Source organism: Lepus europaeus, chromosome 5 (genome assembly GCF_033115175.1).
Source record: "Lepus europaeus isolate LE1 chromosome 5, mLepTim1.pri, whole genome shotgun sequence".
In the NCBI taxonomy this organism is placed as follows: Eukaryota; Metazoa; Chordata; class Mammalia; order Lagomorpha; family Leporidae; genus Lepus; species Lepus europaeus.
In genome coordinates this window covers 125,532,103-125,550,368 of record NC_084831.1, presented here as the reverse complement: position 1 = coordinate 125,550,368, position 18,266 = coordinate 125,532,103, and the positions used below count along the sequence as shown (strand labels likewise).

The 18,266-nt window shown below is 43.9% G+C and overlaps 1 protein-coding gene across 11 annotated transcripts in view; it reads left to right on the top strand.

Moving 5' to 3' along the window:
* Positions 1-18,266, top strand: part of DCAF8 (DDB1 and CUL4 associated factor 8) — a 55,255-nt gene that overhangs the window by 25,661 nt on the left and 11,328 nt on the right. For all 11 annotated transcript variants that reach the window (XM_062192565.1, XM_062192563.1, XM_062192562.1 and 8 more), the window contains 4 exons: positions 680-1,335; positions 2,249-2,389; positions 3,328-3,422; positions 12,200-12,310. In XM_062192565.1, the coding sequence (XP_062048549.1) occupies positions 680-1,335; positions 2,249-2,389; positions 3,328-3,422; positions 12,200-12,310 (1,003 nt within the window). The remainder of the gene's footprint in view (positions 1-679; positions 1,336-2,248; positions 2,390-3,327; positions 3,423-12,199; positions 12,311-18,266) is intronic.

Here is an 18,266-nt window from a genome sequence, read left to right as displayed (position 1 = left end):
CAGTAGCTTTACCCACTGTGCCCCAGCGCTAACCCCAAGAGAACTTAAATATAATCTTAAATTATCTTGAGGTTCTTCTTTTTTGTTGAAATAGTTTTATTTGGCTGTGACTTTGATTGTTAACCTTTTCAGTTTTTTTGTCTTTACAAAATTTCCTATCAGAAGATAATCTTTTTTTTTCTTTAAAGATTGTATTTATTTATTTGAGAGGTAGAGTTACAGAAGGAGCCAGAGGCAGAGAGAGAAAGAGAAAGAGAGAAGAAGTCTTCCATCCGCTGGTTCACTCCCCAGAGGGCCTCAATTGCTGGAGCTGAGCCAATCCAAAGCCAAGATCCAGGAGCTTCTTCTGGGTCTCCCACATGGGTGCAGGGGCCCAAGCACTTAGGCCATCTTCCACTGCTTCCCCAGGCCATAGCAGAAAGCTGGATTGGAAGAGGAGCAGCTGGGTCTAGTACCGGCACCCATAAGGGATTCTGGTGCCTCAGGTAGAGGCTTAGCCCACGATGCCACAGCTCTGGCCCAGAGATAATGTTTATAAGCATTTGTAATGGATACACTTTAAAATTTGTTTCTTGGACTTTTGATATGATAATTTCTTAGATTAAAGTGGGAGAGCCTCCTGATCACTCTCCTGTTTCTTTACTTTTCTCTCACCTGCCCATTTCTTGGTTACATACAGGAAGCCTGTCCAGCAGTCCGGAGGAGATGTCTGGAGCTGAAGAGGGGAGGGAGACATCCTCAGGCATTGAAGTGGAGGCCTCAGACCTAAGTTTGAGCTTGACTGGGGATGATGGTGGCCCTAATCGCACCAGCACAGAAAGTCGAGGTACAGACACAGAGAGCTCAGGTGAAGACAAGGACTCTGACAGCATGGAGGACACTGGGCATTACTCCATCAATGATGAGAACCGAGTGCATGACCGCTCAGAGGAAGACGACGAGGAAGAGCAACCTCGGCGCCGTGTACAGCGCAAGCGGGCCAACCGTGACCAGGACTCATCAGATGATGAGCGGGCCCTGGAAGACTGGGTGTCTTCAGAGACAACAGCCCTTCCCAGACCTCGCTGGCAAGCCCTTCCTGCTCTTCGGGAGCGGGAGCTGGGTTCAAGTGCCCGCTTTGTATATGAGGCCTGTGGGGCAAGAGTGTTTGTGCAGCGTTTCCGCCTGCAGCATGGACTTGAGGGCCATACCGGTTGTGTAAATACCCTGCACTTTAATCAACGCGGCACCTGGCTGGCGAGTGGCAGTGATGACCTGAAGGTGGTGGTATGGGATTGGGTACGGCGACAGCCGGTTCTGGACTTTGAGAGTGGCCACAAAAGCAATGTCTTCCAGGTGAGACAAGGGACCCTACCTAATAGCAACTAAGAATCACATGAATGAGACAAATCTGAGCTACTACCTGAAGTGAGAGCTGGCAGTGAGCTGTGGTGGGCATTAGACATCTGTGATTCCCATAATTACTTAGGGCAGTTTTTTGTTTCTTTGAGCATCAGTACTGTTTGAATCCTCATTTTTAGGTAGTGGGGCTTGGACTCAAAAAGAACGTATTAAAGGGGGTGGGTGCGAGGCAATATAATGTTAAAAGCACAAACTCCTTAACCAAATTCCGTGGGTTCAAGTCCTGGCTCTTGGACTTACCAACTATGTGAGTTTAGACAAGTTATTTAACCTTTGTCCTCAGTTAATTTATCTGTAAAATGGAGCTAACAACACAAAGGGTTGTGAGGATTAAGTAACATTTATCACTGTGGCTGGTACTTAATAAACATGTGGTAAATATTAGCTAGTATTGTTGATAGTCCATGGAGATTTTTCTTAGCCCCATATACCATATTGGTACTAACTATTTATCTAAGGATGTTCTCTTTCATTCCCCCCCTAGTTCCTTTTTCTTTATGGCAGATTTATGTTTGCTTCCTAAGTCAAGGCAGATTTTTCTTCTTTATGCCTTATTTTTCTCCCTGACTAAATACAGTCCTAGTTCACTGGACACGTAATTATGCACCAGTTTAATCTTCCAGAGATGACAGAAATGCTGTCTTATATCAGAGGAAGTTTTTTCTCTCCCTTTCCTTTAACTCCTGGAAGAAATTGAGCTTGCCAACTAAACAAGAGTAGGAAAGCTAAGTTTCCAACTGTCACACAAGAAAAGGGAGTGAATTGGGATCATTGTCACATTTTTCCTTGTCAAATTCACTTCTTCAAATTCTTCTGTGTGTTCCTTTTTTAATTCTTAACACCCTAGGCCAAGTTCCTGCCCAACAGTGGTGATTCCACCCTGGCCATGTGTGCCCGTGATGGGCAGGTTCGGGTAGCAGAACTGTCTGCCACACAATGCTGCAAGAACACAAAGCGTGTAGCCCAGCACAAGGGAGCATCCCACAAGGTAAGTAAACACTTGTCCCCATTCTGTGCTTTGAGGGTCCCCTTTGGATCTCAGCCACCACTCTCCCTTTTGTCTGTCCATTGTGTCCCCCTTGTGGTGATTACCCACTCCTACCTCTTTGGAGTTCTACAATTTGTGATTAAGGGAGCAAAAGCAGCCACTCTAAACTTCCTGGATGAATATTCTGAGAGATCTTTAGGTCGTACACTTGTGGCATTCAGTTGATCATATCTCACCCTTAAGCTGAGTCATGGTTGGTTTGGAGATCCTTGAGGATCTTTTATGCCTACCAAACCTCTGGAGATTACTGATTTTAGAACATTTTAACAGTTTCAAGGTGCCAGTAGTTCTTCATATGTGAGAGCTCCAACTTTCCTGCTCACAACTTTCAGCTCACAGATAGTACTATTTCTGGAAGGCCTATTTAGAGCTGAGAATATAGGCCAGATAGTCATGGTAGCAGCCAGTGAGGATCTAAGAGCTGCCTGGACTGAGGGTAGGCATAGTGTTCTTCCATGCCATGGTAAGAGGATGGTACCATTTTCTTTAAAAACCCTAAGCAAATACATAGGTGAATCTGGAATATCCTTTTGTAGCTCAGTCTTCAACCCACTAGATTACTAATTTGTAGAACTGAGATGTAAGGAATAAAACTTGGACATCATTTCTCTGTACATCTGAGGGTATGGAATTGTTTTATATCACAATGAACTCCTAACAGCTGATAGTTTCTTTTGGCATCTCTGTTCGAATCCCTTGGTGTGTGAGTTGAAATAGCAAATCTCCTATCCTTTTGACTTACCTCCCTTCCTGGAGTTTTACAGCAAGATAGACATTTCTCTTGCTGAGACATTTGAAATGCAGCCCTTCTTAGAATGAGCTAGATTATCTCTAATTGTAATCTCTAGAAACATCCTTTTCACTTTTATATCCCTTAGTTGGCCCTGGAACCAGACTCTCCCTGTACGTTCCTGTCTGCAGGTGAAGATGCAGTTGTCTTCACCATTGACCTGAGACAAGACCGGCCAGCTTCGTAAGTATAGCAGTATTATCTTCAGGGAACTGGATCCTTTGGTCTTAAAGATATTTCCTGTGTCCTAGTAATGCTCAACTCTCTGGTCCATCAGAATAGTACCTTTTTTTTTTTTTTTTGACAGGCAAAGTGGACAGTGAGAGAGAGAGAGAGAGAAAGGTCTTTCTTTGCCGTTGGTTCACCCTCCAATGGCCACCACCACCGGCGCGCTGCAGCCAGTGCACCGCGCTGATCCAAAGGCAGGAGCCAGGTACTTATCCTGGTCTCCCATGGGGTGCAGGGCCCAAGGACTTGGGCCATCCTCCACTGCACTCCCGGGCCACAGCAGAGGGCTGGCCTGGAAGAGGGGCAACTGGGACAGAATCCAGCGCCCTGACCGGGACTAGAACCCGGTGTGCTGGCACCGCAAGGTGGAGGATTAGCCCATTGAGCCGCAGCGCTGGCCAGAATAGTACCTTTGTGCCTCTGATATGAGGTAGTTTAAGGTTTATAGGAATTCTTTACTTCCTCTTTCTCCTTGTCAGCAGTGAAAGACCTTCAATTCTCAAACAAGGTTCAGTTATCTTACTATATGTGGGTTTTAATAACTTGATGATCTTCTGCTCTCCATTCACATAGATGCCATCCAATTTACCTACAAGAAGCACGTTACTCTACAAACTAGCTTAGAGATATGATCCTGTGAGTTTTCAATTCAGTTCCATATGGAGACATGCAAACAATTAATTGATAAATCTTGAACAAAAATATTGGTAGCCATAGTAGAGTTCTGTCATGTCACAGCTCATTTGAATTTGAGACTCATGAATAGATTATACCCATTTTAAGTTGTGTGACATAGAAAGAACACAGGATCTTATTTGGGTCCAGGCAGACCTAGCTAGGTCAAATCTCAACTCACATAATACTAGTTGTGACTTATGTAGCCTTTTAACTTTGGTTTCTTCAGCCTTACTGTGGGTATAAAATCTTCCTCTTCCTGTCTTTTATCCTTCTATCTCTAGGGATTTCTGTTGTTTTTTTGTTTTGTTTCTATTTGTTTGAAAGGGGGGAGAGAGAGAGAGAGAACTTCTATCTGCTGTTCACTCCCCGCATGTCTACAACAGCTGCTGCTGATGGACCAGGCCGAAGCCAGGAGCCTGCAATTCATTCAGAGTCTCTCACATAGGTGGTGGAGACCCAAGCACTTGAGTCATCACCTGGTGTTTCCCAAGGTTTACATTAGCAGGAAGCTGGATCAGAAGCTGAGGAGTTGGGGCTTGAACCAGGTTCTCCAATATGGGATACAGGGTTCTAACTGTTATGTCAAAATCCCTTTCCTATAGGGCCGGCGCCACGACTCAATAGGCTAATCCTCCGCCTGTGGTGTCAGCACCCCGGGTTCTAGTCCCGGTCAGGGTGCCAGATTCTGTCCCGGTTGCTCCTTTTCCAGTCCAGCTCTCTGCTGTGGCCCGGGAGTGCAGTGGAGGATGGCCCAAGTCCTTGCGCCATGTACCTGCATGGGAGACCAGGAGAAGCACCTGGCTCCTGGCTTTGGATCAGCGCGGTGCGCCGGCTGCAGCACGCCGGTGGCGGCGGCCATTGGAGGGTGAACCAACTGCAAAGGAAGACCTTTCTGTCTCTCTCTCTCTCTCTCACTGTCCACTCTGCCTGTCCAAAAAAAAAAAAAAAAAAAAAAAAATGCCCTTCCCTGTATTATTATCATTTTTTTTTTAAGATTTATTTATTTATATTTGAAAGGCAGAGTTTCAGAGGGGCTGAGGCAGAGAGAGAAAGAAAGAGGTCTCCCATCCACTGATTTACTCCCCAGATGGCCACAATGGCCAGAGCTGCACCCATCTGAAGCCAGGAGCCAAGAGCTTCTTCCTGGTCTCCCATGCGGTGCAGGGGCCTAAGTAATTGGGCCATCTTCCACTGCTTTCCTAGGCCATAGCAGAGAGCTGAATCAGAAGTGGAGCAGCCAGGACACAAACTGGCACCCATATAGGCATGCCAGTACTGCAGGCCGCAGCTTTACCTGCTACGTCACAGCCCCGGCCCCTCCCCTTTATTATTGATGTTTTATATTTGATGCCCCAAAATAGACTCTAGCACCATGGCTGGAATTGATGTAGCTAATTTATCATTATTTTCTTTCCTATTTTTTATTTCTATTCTTAAAAAAACAAATACGTCTTTAAGTATTCCAATAAAGTACATGGACAAAATGTAAATGCTCTGTGATGGCCCCACCTGTCTATTTTTCTAGCTATTGATTAACATTGTTAGTAATTTTGCATACCTTTCCATTCCCTTTTGTATGCATTTATGTACCTAAATATATACATATATTTTTCACCATAAATAGGATAATTTATGTATATTGAAATATATGTATGTATGTTTTTGCAGTTCACTTTTTTGTGTTATATAGTATATTCCAAGATCTTTCTACTTTAGACCATAAACTCTACTCAATTCTTTTTCTAAAAACATTTATTGATTTGAAAGAGTTACAGAGAGAGAAAGAGGTCTTAAATCTCCAGATATCAGCACCTGCTGGGGCTGGGCCAGGCCAAATCCAGGAGCATCTTCCAGGTCCCCCGTGTGGGTAGCAGGGGCCCAAGCACCTGGGCTATCCTCCACTGCTTTTCCAGGCCATTATCAGGAGCTGGATCGGAAGTGGAGCAGCCGGGACACAAACTATCACCCACATAGGACGTCAGCACTGCAGGCAGCAGCTTTACCAGCTATGTCACAATGCCAGCCCAACCCTACCCATTTTTAAACATGATACGTATGTCAAAACATTGCTGTACCATAGTTTATTTACCTGCTGCTTTGTTAATGGATATCTAGATTATGCATTATCGCATTAGTCTTAAAAATTATTGAAACATCTTGTAGGTCAGTATTGAATAAGGGATGTCAATCATTTATATAGCATGCAAATAGAAGTAAATTAATTTCAGGAATATAATGTGAACGCCAGTTATTATTAGACTTTTATTTTTAGAAAGTTAAGTCTAGAAAAAGTACACTAGAAAGTAGAGAAACTTTGGCCGGCGCCGCAGCTCAATAGGCTAATCCTCCGCCTAGCGGCGCCGGCACACCAGGTTCTAGTCCCGGTCTGGGTGCTGGATTCTGTCGCGGTTGCCCCTCTTCCAGGCCAGCTCTCTGCTGTGGCCAGGGAGTGCAATGGAGGATGGCCCAAGTGCTTGGGCCCTGCACCCCATGGGAGACCAGGATAAGCAACTGGCTCCTGCCTTCGGATCAGCGCAGTGCGCCGGCCGCAGCGGCCATTGGAGGGTGAACCAACGGCAAAAGGAAGACCTTTCTGTCTCTCTCACTGTCCACTCTGTCTGTCAAAAAAATAAAAGAAAAAAAAAAAAAAAAAAGAAAGAGAAACTTCAACAACTCTTTTATTTTTTAAAATTTTATTTATTTGAGAGGTAGAATTACAGACAGAGGGAGGGAGAGACAGAGAGAAAGGATTTTCCATCTGCTGGTTTACTGTCCAAATGGCTGTAAAAGCCAAAGCTGGGCTGATCCAAGCCAGGAACCAGGAGCTTCTTCTGGGTCTCCCACATGGGTACAGGGGCCCAAGCTCTTGGGCCTTCATCTTCTGCTTTCCCAGGCCATAGCACGAGCTAGCTCACAAGTGGAGCAGTGGGATGTGAACTGGTGCCCATATGGGATGCCAGTGCCACAAACGGAGGCTTAACTGACAATGCCACAGTGCCAGCGCTTCAACAACTCATAAATGATGGAAATGTGTTAAGCCTGGAGAAAGTAAATACTGGTTATTTATATAATCATCAAGAGGAGAAAGTTTGGGAAATGATGGGTTTATACTGGAAAGGGAACAAGCCTAAATGACAAGGTCACTGCCTTCTGGTACAGATGGTCTCCTATTTATAATGGTTTAGCTTGAGATTTTTCAAATTTACAATGATGTGAAAATCATATATATTCATTTAGTAGGAACCATATTTCAGGTATTACATTTGGAATTTTCCTTCTGCTAGTGATGTGTGGTAGGGTACTTTATCCTGATGCTGGGCAGCAGCAACAAGCTGCAGCTCCCAGGCTGCCATACAGTCACAAAAGTAAACAACTGATACTCAGTAGTGTTCTGTGTTGCCAGGCTATGATGTTCATTTTTGACTTAGACTATTTTCAGCTTCCTATGGGTTTTAAGTCAGGGAGCATCTGTACTAGCTCTGCAGTTATCTAGCTTTGAGAAAATCACTTAATCTCTTCTTTAAAAAAAAAAAAAATTTGAAAGGCAGAGTTAAAGAGAGGGAGGGAGGGAGAGAGAGAAAGGTCTTAGAGAGAGAGAGGTCTTCCATCCACTGGTTCACTCCTCAAATGGCCACAATGGCCAGAGCTGAGCCAATCCAAAGCCAGGAGCCTGGAGCTTCTGGGTCTCCCACATGGGTGCAGGGGCCCAAGGATTTGGGCCATCTTCTGCTTTCCCAGGCCATAACAGAGAGCTGGATTGGAAGTGGAGCAGCTGGGACTCAAACTGGCGCCCATATGGGATGCCAGTACAGCAGGCAGTGGCTTTATCTGCTAAGCCACAGTGCTGGGCCCCTCACTTAATCTCTAGAACTGGTTTCCAGTTATAAGGCTTTGTGATTCAGGGATTATAATGGAATATTAGCAAGTTTTTCATAGAGAAAGGGAAAGTCAAGGGTGCAAGAAATGGTAGTGAATTTGTTTGAGCTGCTGAGTCAGAGAGTTGTGAACCAGAATGAGATCTTATCCTGTGAATTGGATTCTGAGGGAAACTGCCATTTAGCCACAATGAGCTGGGAGGCTGATTCAGGTAATGGGTGGAGCAAGTGACTTTGGCAGACTTATCAGGTTTGGAATGAAATGATATAGGTGAAAATTTGGCTGAGATTTGATCATAGATCTAGACACAAGAATGATAGGTGGGTATTTACATATATATGGTATCTGAGTCTCTGGGAACTGGTGAAATTGGTTAACATGTTAGGAAAATAGTTTGATTTGTAACTGTGCCAAGATATTCTCTCAGCTAGTGGAAGCCAATTTGAGAGAGTCTTCAAAGGAATCCTTTGGTCTACCTAATCTGTAATTATTTTTCCCTTTTTGCTGGGATATAATTTGTCATTAATTTTAAAGCAAAATTTAGTGAATTTGTTTCATATGGTTTCACTTGCTACCTTCCTCAGTTAAAAGGTTTTTCCCCCATTAACATGCCTGACCAGCATCTCTGTATGTTTCCCAGAGAGCTCAAGGCACTCTGCATTTATCCATTGTGAGAGAGAATTACTTGTTTTAGGGGAATAAATTTGGGCACAGAAAGATTGAGTTCTTTTTTAGAATCATGTAACAGTGGAGCCAGTACTTTATTATATATCAATTAGTTTGTTAATTTTGCTTTGATGTGCTTTTATATTTGACCTTGAAATTTATAATTGCTTAGGAAATGAGATGGTCTGAGAAAAAGGAGCAGCATCAGTTCCTACTCCCTTTCCCCTGTCTAAAACCCACATTAGAGATGCATCCTCTTAGGTAGTGTTCCTGAAACTATTACTCTTTTGACATGTTTTCTGCCTTGTTTCTGAGTTCTGTGTTTGTTGGGGGCAGGGGGGACACAGTTTCCCCAATGACACTCACTTTCAGTGACCTCTGTGCTCTCTTTTCTTAATGGAAAACTCCAAAGATTTTAAAATCAAAATGCCTTCTATTTGCCTAGAATAATTCTTGCCTAGATTGACTTTGACTTGCAGACACAATGTTAAAATTGTTTATTTACAAAGAAGCCCACTGCCATGGTAATGTGGTTTTCTGTTTTCATAGCATCAAAAATGAATAAAATGTTAGAATTAAAAGCTAAAGCCAAGTCTCTTCTTATATAGTTCCTTGTTTCTTTTCTTTCCTATAAATTTATTAATTTTCTTGATGTAAAATTTTACTACTCAGACACTAAAATCTGGGGAGAGTATTCATGGTGCCATCCTTAAGCTGGGCTTTTTTTTTTTTTTTAAAGATTTATTTATTTATTTGAAAGTCAGAGTTACACAGAGAGAGAGGAGAGGCAGAGAGAGAGAATGAGAGGTCTTCCATCCACTGGTTCACTCCCTAATTGGTCACAATGGCTGGAGCTGCGCTGATCCGAAGCCAGGAGCCAGGATGTTCCTCCAGGTCTCCCACGTGGGTGCAGGGTCCCAAGGACTTGGGCTATCTTATACCACAGCAGAGAGCTGGATTGGAAGTGGAGCAGCCAGGGCTTGAACCGGCGCCCATACGGAATGCTGGCACTATGCCACAGCGCCAGCCCCTGGGCTAGCTTCTGAAGTTTCTTCAGGGTTCCCTACCCTTCTAAGAGTCATCTCTTGTGTTATAAGAATAACTTAGAAATGCTTCTTCATGGCCGGTGCCGCAGCTCTATAGGCTAATTCTCCACCTGCGGCGCTGGCACACCGGGTTCTAGTCCCGGTCAGGGCGCCAGATTCTGTCCCGGTTGCCCCTCTTCCAGTCCAGCTCTCTGCTATGGCCTGGGAAGGCTGTGGAGAATGGCCCAAGTGCTTGGGCCCTGCACCTGCATGGGAGACCAGGAGAAGCACCTGGCTCCTGGCTTTGGATCAGCGCGGTGCGCCAGCCACAGCGGCCATTGGAGGGGGAACCAACGGAAAAGGAAGACCTTTCTCTCTGTCTCTCTCTCACTATCCACTCTGCCTGTCAAAGGAAAAAAAAAAAAATGCTTCTTCAGCCTTCTAAAGAGCATTATTCCTAAGAATTTCCTCTTCTGATTTGCTTTAGATCAGGGAATCACAGTGCTGTTTTCTTTTATGCTAGCAAACTATGGCTTGTTGTTCTAAGCGAAGTTTTTTTTTTTTTTTTTTTTTTGATCCATTTATTTGAAAGAATTAGAGAGCAAGAGAGAGAGAGAGAGAGAGAGAGAGAGTGTGTGTGTTTGTGTCTGTGAGAGAGAGAGAGAGATCTTCCATCTGCTTGTTCACTTCTAGATGGCCACAATGGCCAGAGCTGGGCCAATCTGAAGGCAGGAGCCAGGAGTTTCCTCTGGGTCTTCCACATGGGTGCAGGGGCCCAAGCACTGGGGCCATCTTCCGCTGCTTTCCCAGGCACATTAGCAGGGAGCTAGATCAGAAGTGGAATAGCCAGGACTTAAACCAGCGCGCATATGGGTTGCCATCAGCACAGTTGTCAGGTTTACCCAGTGTGCCACAGTGCCAGCCCCCAAAGTTAATTTGTGAGTGACATTTTTCTGGTATCTAGGAAATGGACTCCAACTTTAAGGTCTTTTTCAGCCCACTATTCATATGATTCTTCCACCCCACTCCTTGTTCACAGGTTGATTGGGAAGATGTACAGTAATTTAAAAGGATTGGTCAGTGTGAGTAGTATTTTCCATTTAATGATGATTGTTACTGTGCTGGACTGCAACTATATTAAGGCTTCCTAAAGAGCATACATTCCTTACCTTAGTTTATACTTCTTTAAGAAATGCTAGAGGGGGTTGCTGGTGGTGTGACGCAGTAGGTGAATCCTCTGCCTGCAGCACCAGCATCGCATAGGGCACCGGTTCTACTCTCAGCTGCTGCACTTTCAATCCAGCTCTCTGCTATGGCCTGGGAAAGCAGTTGGCCCAGGTCCTTGGCCCCTGCACCCCCGTGGGAGATGGGGAAGAAGCACCTGGCTCCTGGCTTCGGATTGGCGCAGCTCCGACCATTGCGGCCATTGGGGAGTGAACCAATGCACAGAAGACCTTTCTCTCTGTCTCTCCCTCTCACTGTCTGTAACTCTACCTCTCAAATAAATCTGGAAAAAAAAAAAAAAGAATGCTAGAGGGGCTGGCACTGTGGTGAAGCTGGTAAAGCTGCCGCCTACAGTACCAGCATATGGGCGCCGGTTCTAGTCCTGGCTGCTCCACTTCCAATCCAGCTCTCTGCTATAGCCTGGGAAAGCATTTGAAGATGGCCCAAATCCTTGGGCACTGCACCTGCGTGGGAGACCTGGCTTCAGATTGGTGCAGCTCTAGCCGTTGCAGCCAATTGGGGAATGAACCAGCAGATGGAAGACCTCCCTCCCTCCCTCTCCCTCTCTCTCTCTCTCTCTCTCTCTCTCTCTCTCTCTCTCCCCCTCTCCCCCCCTCCCCTCTTCCTCCTCCTCTCATTCTCTCTGTGTAACTCTTTCAAATAAAAAAATAAATCTTAAAAAAAAAAGAATGCTAGAAAATTACTTCACTACATGTTTTTTTTTTCCCCACTACCTAATGTAGGTTATAGTAAGTATGTGATTTTTTTTTTGACAAGCAGAGTGGACAGTGAGAGAGAGACAGAGAGAAAGGTCTTCCTTTTTTCCGTTGGTTCACCCCACAATGGCCGCTGCGGCCGGAGCACCATGCTGATCCGAAGCCAGGAGCCAGGTGCTTCTTCTGGTCTCCCATGCGGGTGCAGGGCCCAAGGACTTGGGCCATCCTCCACTGCACTCCTGGGCCATAACAGAGAGCTGGACAGGAAGAGGAGCGACCGGGACAGAATTTGGCACTCCAGGATTAGAACCCAGTGTGCCGGCGCCACAGGCGGAGGATTAGCCTATTGAGCCGCGGCGCTGGCCAGTATGTGATTTTCTTATTCCATTGATCAAAATAAACAAAAACCACTTTTTTTGTTTCTTTCCAAATGTGAATGTTTGATTTTTCATTAGCCCACATCTGTACTACTCTCCTGGCTGTCACTTGCAGTGCCTATCTGAATCTTTTGGAGAATATAACTTTGTATCCTTTTCTACTCTTAAAGGAAACTGGTGGTGACAAAGGAGAAAGAGAAGAAAGTGGGGCTCTATACAATCTATGTGAATCCTGCCAATACCCACCAGTTTGCAGTGGGTGGACGAGATCAGTTTGTAAGGTGAGTCTGTGGCTCCTTTGTGTCTGAGATTTTGAGATATCTTTGAAATAGCTTAAGTGCCTTCTGAAGCTAATGTAGCTATCTCTGAGGCAAGGCTTTGTATATTACAGAGATTGTGTTTTTAAAAAGTTTAAAGTATTGACCATGTTTCTCACATAGCAACTAAAGGCATAAAACAAGTGCTGTGTTGTCAGTATCTTCCACTGTTTTCACTTATAAATTAACATTGTATTAGAAAATTTGTTTTACAGATTTATTTTATTTATTTGAAAGGCAGAGTGACAGAGAGGAAGAGACAGAGGTCTTCTATCTGCTGGTTAGCCCTCCAAATAGCCACAGTGGTCAGGGCTGGGCCAGGAGCTTCTTCTGAGTTTCCCATGTAGGGTGCAGGGGCCCAAGTATTTGGACCACCTTCTGCCATTTTCCCAGGAGCTGGATGAGAAATGGAGCATCTGGGACTCACTCTATCTCCTGCATGGGGTGCCAGCATCTCAGGCAGCGGCATTAACTTCTATGCCATAATACCAACCCCTGAATTAGAAATTTGGAATACTGGTTTTGGATTATAAAATAATTTGACCTGGGAACACTCAATGTGAACTGAGAATTTTTTTTTTTTTTTGACAGGCAGAGTGGATAGTGAGAGAGAGAGACAAAGAGAAAGGTCTTCCTTTTTGCCGTTGGTTCACCCTCCAATGGCCACTGCGGCCGGCGCATCGCGCTAATCCGAAGCCAGGAGCCAAGTGCTTCTCCTGGTCTCCCATGGGGTGCAGGGCCCAAGCACTTGGGCCATCCTCCACTGCCTTCCCGGGCCATAGCAGAGAGCTGGCCTGGAAGAGGGGCAACCGGGATAGAATCCAGCGCCCCAACCGGGACTAGAACCCGGTGTGCCGGCACCGCAAGGCGGAGGATTAGCCTGTTGAGCCACGGCGCCGGCCGTGAACTGAGAATTTTTGACTTCCACTCTTCTGAGCCATTTTTCTTTATCCATTGTGATTCTTTGTTACTGTGAACATCTGTTGTAACACTCATTATTGAGGCATGTCCTAAAGAAAATAGGCATGATCGATTACATCCCCATATGTACCAGTTAATTTCCTTCTGACCCATATCCATAAATGGTCTCTATCTAGTTGGTCTTTTTTTTCTTTTTTTTTTTTTGGACAGGCAGAGTGGACAGTAGAGGGAGACAGAGAGAAAGGTCTTACTTTTTGCCGTTGGTTCACCCTTCAATGGCCGCCGCGGTAGGCGCGCTGCGGCCGGCGCACCACGCTGTTCCGATGGCAGGAGCCAGGTGCTTCTCCTGGTCTCCCATGCAGGTGCAGGGCCCAAGAATTTGGGCCATCCTCCACTGCACTCCCTAGCCACAGCAGAGAGCTGGCCTGGGAGAGGGGCAACCGGGACAGGATTGGTGCCCCGGCCGGGACTAGAACCCGGTGTGCCAGCGCCGCAAGGCGGAGGATTAGCCTATTGAGCCGCGGCGCCGGCCCTCTAGTTGGTCTTTTCTAAGTGTATTTGGAATCAGTAGTTTGAAGGAGAGGAAGGGCAGAATCACTAGAAAGGTAAATTACTTTAGTGGGTTAAAAAATCATTTTCTTTTTTTTTTTTCTTAAAGATTTATTTATTTATTTGAAAGGCAGAGTTACAGAGAGAGAGAGAGAGAGAGAGAGAGAGAGAGGGAGAGACAGAGAAAGACCTTCTGTGCGTTGGTTCATTCCCCAAATGGGTGCAACAGCCAGGGCTGGCCTGATCTTAGCTGGGAGCACCTCCTTAAGGTCCCCAACGTGGGTGCAGGGGCTGTCTTCCACTGCTTTCCTAGGTGCATTAGCAGGGTGCTGGACTGAAAGTAGAGCAGCGGAGACTTGTACTGTCTCTCATATGGGATGCCAGCACTGTAGGTGGTGGCGTTACCTGCTGCACCGCAGCGCTGTCCCCATCATCTTCATTTTCAAATAAACATATTTTTATAACTGTATTTAGAAATTAATTTTATTACTAAGAATCATAGGATAGGATAAGTTTTTTAAAAAGCACATGAGAGATGATTCTACCTTGTTAAAGAATCCTGGATCACCTTGTTACTCTGTTCTTCCTGATTCTCTTGCCTTCACACTCCCTTCTGGTCACCAGTTCTTAGATCTCCTATCTGTTATTAGCCTCAGCATCTCCTTTTGTACATCCCAAATTCTCAGCACATAACAAACTATTTAGTTGGTAGAGGCAAATGCACATTTTCAAACACATTGATCCAGTGTTAACAAATGACCTCTTTTTTTTTTGTAAGATATATTTATTTTAATGGAAGAGTTATATATAGAGAAAGAGAGCTCTTCCATCTACTGTTTGACTCCCCAAATGGCCGCAGTGTCTGAGGCTGGTCCAGGCTGAAACCAGCAGCTCTAGCCAGGCCCAAGTACCTAGGCCTTCCTCCACTGCTTTCCCAAGCAAGGGTAGCAGGGAGCTGGATAGCAGCTGAGACGCTAACTTGTGCTTTGATATGAGATAGCAGCATTGTAGTAGCAGTTTAGCTTACTGTGCTGCAGTGCCAGACCCCATACCATTAACTTTTAATTCTAATCTAAAGGAATTCTTTTAAAGGAATACAGAGAAATAACTTTCCCATTCCCCAAGGCTTTTATAGTCATGCTGCAGATCAGTTTAAGGTTATGAAAGAGCATTTAAAAGGAAGCCTTTTGGACCTCTGACCAAAACAATAACAACAACAATAAAAATGGGCAAGTAGAGGAGATTAATTAAGTCTCTACTACTGACTCCTGCTTATGTTAGTATAAGAACTTACATTAGTGAAGAAATTAAGAAGGTATCACATTAATCCTGTGGTGGTAGATTTGGCAATGTGGCTTGTTGACATGAAAATCTATTGCTAAATAAATAGCACTGATTCAGAAAGCATCATTCTTAATTTGATTTAAAATTTCAGGGGCCTATCGAACGCTGAGAAAATAGGGGGCAAATTTGTATTTTTATCTCTCACAGAGGAAAGCTCTAGTACAGGAGTTGGCAAATTGAACTGCCTGTTTTTGTAGTTTTACTGAATAGATATGTGGCCATTTGTTTACGTGTTGTCCATGGCTACTTTCATGTCAGAGCTCAGTAATTGCAACGAAGACTAGGTGGTCTGCCAACTTGAAGTATTTATTATCTTTCCCTTTAAGAAAAAGTTTACCAATCTCTGGCATAGTTAGCATTTTATGTAGAATGTAGTAGGTACCTACTTCTCATGGAAGAAAGGGGAAGGAAGGTAAGAATGTATTTATGAAGTAGAAAGGCAAAAAGCATTAGGTTCTGAGGAACATAGAATGGTACATATACTGAAAAACTTCCTATGGATCTTGAGTACTTAAATATATTTTCCTAATTTCCTGACTTGTTAGCGTTTATGATGGCATAGTGATATTTGAGATCTGTGATTTTATACTTAGTTGAGAAAAAATGTGATCATCAGCTGATAAATTTGCTGAAGCTTAGTGATTGGTAGTATAGTGATCACCTTTTTCTTTTTTCTTTTGTTGGTTCATTTAGACACCTCATGTATGAATTTCAAAAATTTTACACTGAAATAAACTTACCTTTTAATTTCGTTTTTCATAAACTTTTTTAAATACATAGGTATAAAGAGTAAAGATGTTAAATAACTTACCTAGTATTACTCAATGACTGCGCAGCAGCGTTAGTATTTGAACTTAGATTAGATTGCTTAAATGCAGTAGGGGCCATTTCAGTATGCTGGTTTTTTCTCACAGAGGAAAGAAAATGGGAAATTAGTGCCATGGGCTCTTCAAAAGGTTCTTGGAGAATGTATATTATGAAGAAACTGCAAGATTTCAGAGTTTTCTTGCTGCAAAATTTATCTTTTAATTCTATTTTTCAATGAGTTTTTTGAAGTACTCTCATATTTCAAATAGAAGGAGTAAAATCTGTAGAGGAAGGGTATTAAGTGGTGCGGTATGTTCAAGGAAATGCAGTGGGTTTTGGTTCTTTTGGTATTATGTATAGAATCTTGGAGAAGTAGTGATAGGCAGCCATAAAGGAGTTTGAACTTTATAGTAAGAATCACTGAAGAGATTTAATCAGGGAATTTACTTAAAATCTTGCATTTTAGATTTAATTCTGGTTATCAGGGAAATCAGAAAGCTACAACAGGTATAATTAAAAAATACACAAGGGACTCTTGGTTCTTCTCTCTTGGCTCTGTTCTCCTCTCTCCTCTTCTCTGCTCTATCTTTTCTCCTTGCTAGCTCCTCTCCTCTCTGTTTCTCTCTTATATTCTCTTTCTCTCTTTTTCCTTCGCCACCCCTTCACTCCAGTCTGTAGGGTGTTACCCAATAAACCCTTTCCCTTAAAAAAAAAAAAAAAATACACAAGGGAGTAGACAAGGAAGAAATTGGTTATACAGGAGAGAAAGGACCTGATTTGTGGTTTGGCCACTGGAATTTGTCATACTGCCATTAACAGAAATTCAGGGGGAAGAGTTAGGTTTTGAATGAGCTTACTATTGGATATCCCATTGTATCTTTTTTTTTTTTTTTTTAAGATCTACTTATTTATTTGAAAGGGAGAGTTACAGAGAGAGAGAGAGAAAGAGAATGCAGGCAAGACCTTCCATCCACCAGTTTACTCCCCAAAGGGCCACAACAGTCAGGCCAAAGCCAGGAGCCAGAAGCTCCCAGGGACTTGGATAATATTCCACTGTTATCTCAGGCCGATAGCAGGGAGTTGGATGGGAAGTGGAGGAGCCAGGACTTGAACTGGTGCCGGTATGAGATGCCAGTATTGCAGGTGGTAGATTTCTCACTATGTCACCACACTGCCCCCCAAATCCCATACGCACACGCGCGTGCACACACACTTACACCCACACACATTATATCTTATATCAAGAAACCATAAGTCTAGGGGCAGGAGCTATGGCGTAATGGGTAAAGCCGCTGCCTGTAGTGCCGGCATCCCATATGGTCACCGGTTTGAGTCCCGGCTGCTCCACTTTCGATCCAGCTCTCTGCTATGGCCTGAGAAAGCAATAGTAGATGGCCCAAATCCTTGGGCCCCTGCACTCACATGGGAGACCCGGAAGAAGCTCCTCACTCCTGGCTTCATATCAGCGCAGCTCTGGCCTTTGCGTCCAATTGGAGAGTGAGCCAGCAGATGGAAGACCTCTCTTTCTGTCTCTCTCGCTCTCTCTCTCTGCCTCTCCTCTCTCTGTGTAACTCTGACTTTCAAGTAAGTAAATATATCTTTAAAGAAAAAAAAAAAACTATAAGTCTAGAGCTCAGGATAAGTATGGCCTGAAGACATAGATTTATGTCATATATCCACATACAGGTAATATATTTAAAGCATTGATAATGGAGTTGGATCACCAAAGGAAATACAGTAGTCCTCCCCATCCATGGGGATACATTCCGAGACCCACAATAGGTGCCTAAAACTGCAGGTAATCCCGGACCTTATATATGCTAATTTTTCCTATGCATACATACACACTATGACAGAGTTTAAATTAGCTGCAGTAAGAAATTAACAATAATAATAAGACAGTTACAAAAATATGCTATGATGAATGTTATTTAAAACTTGTGAATTTTTTGTTTCTGTACTTTTAATACTTTTGAACTTCAGTTTATAGCTGAAACCATGGAAAGCAAAAATAGGGAAAAGATGGGGGACTGTATAGGTCAGGATTTTTCCTGCTTTTGAGTCTGACCTCAATTGAAAATATGAAAACAGTGATCCATTCTCTCCAGGAAAAATACCCATAAGCACAGTTTCTGGAGGTGCACATAGGTGAGAGGTTGAGAGTAACCCCTGGAGAATATCAGCACTTAAGGATGGGCAAAGAGAGCCAAGCCCATCATCAGTATTGTGGAGTGATTAGCTTTCAGGGAAGAAGTAATGAACAGTGTGAGAGGAAGATTGGACAATATCTTGGTTTTGG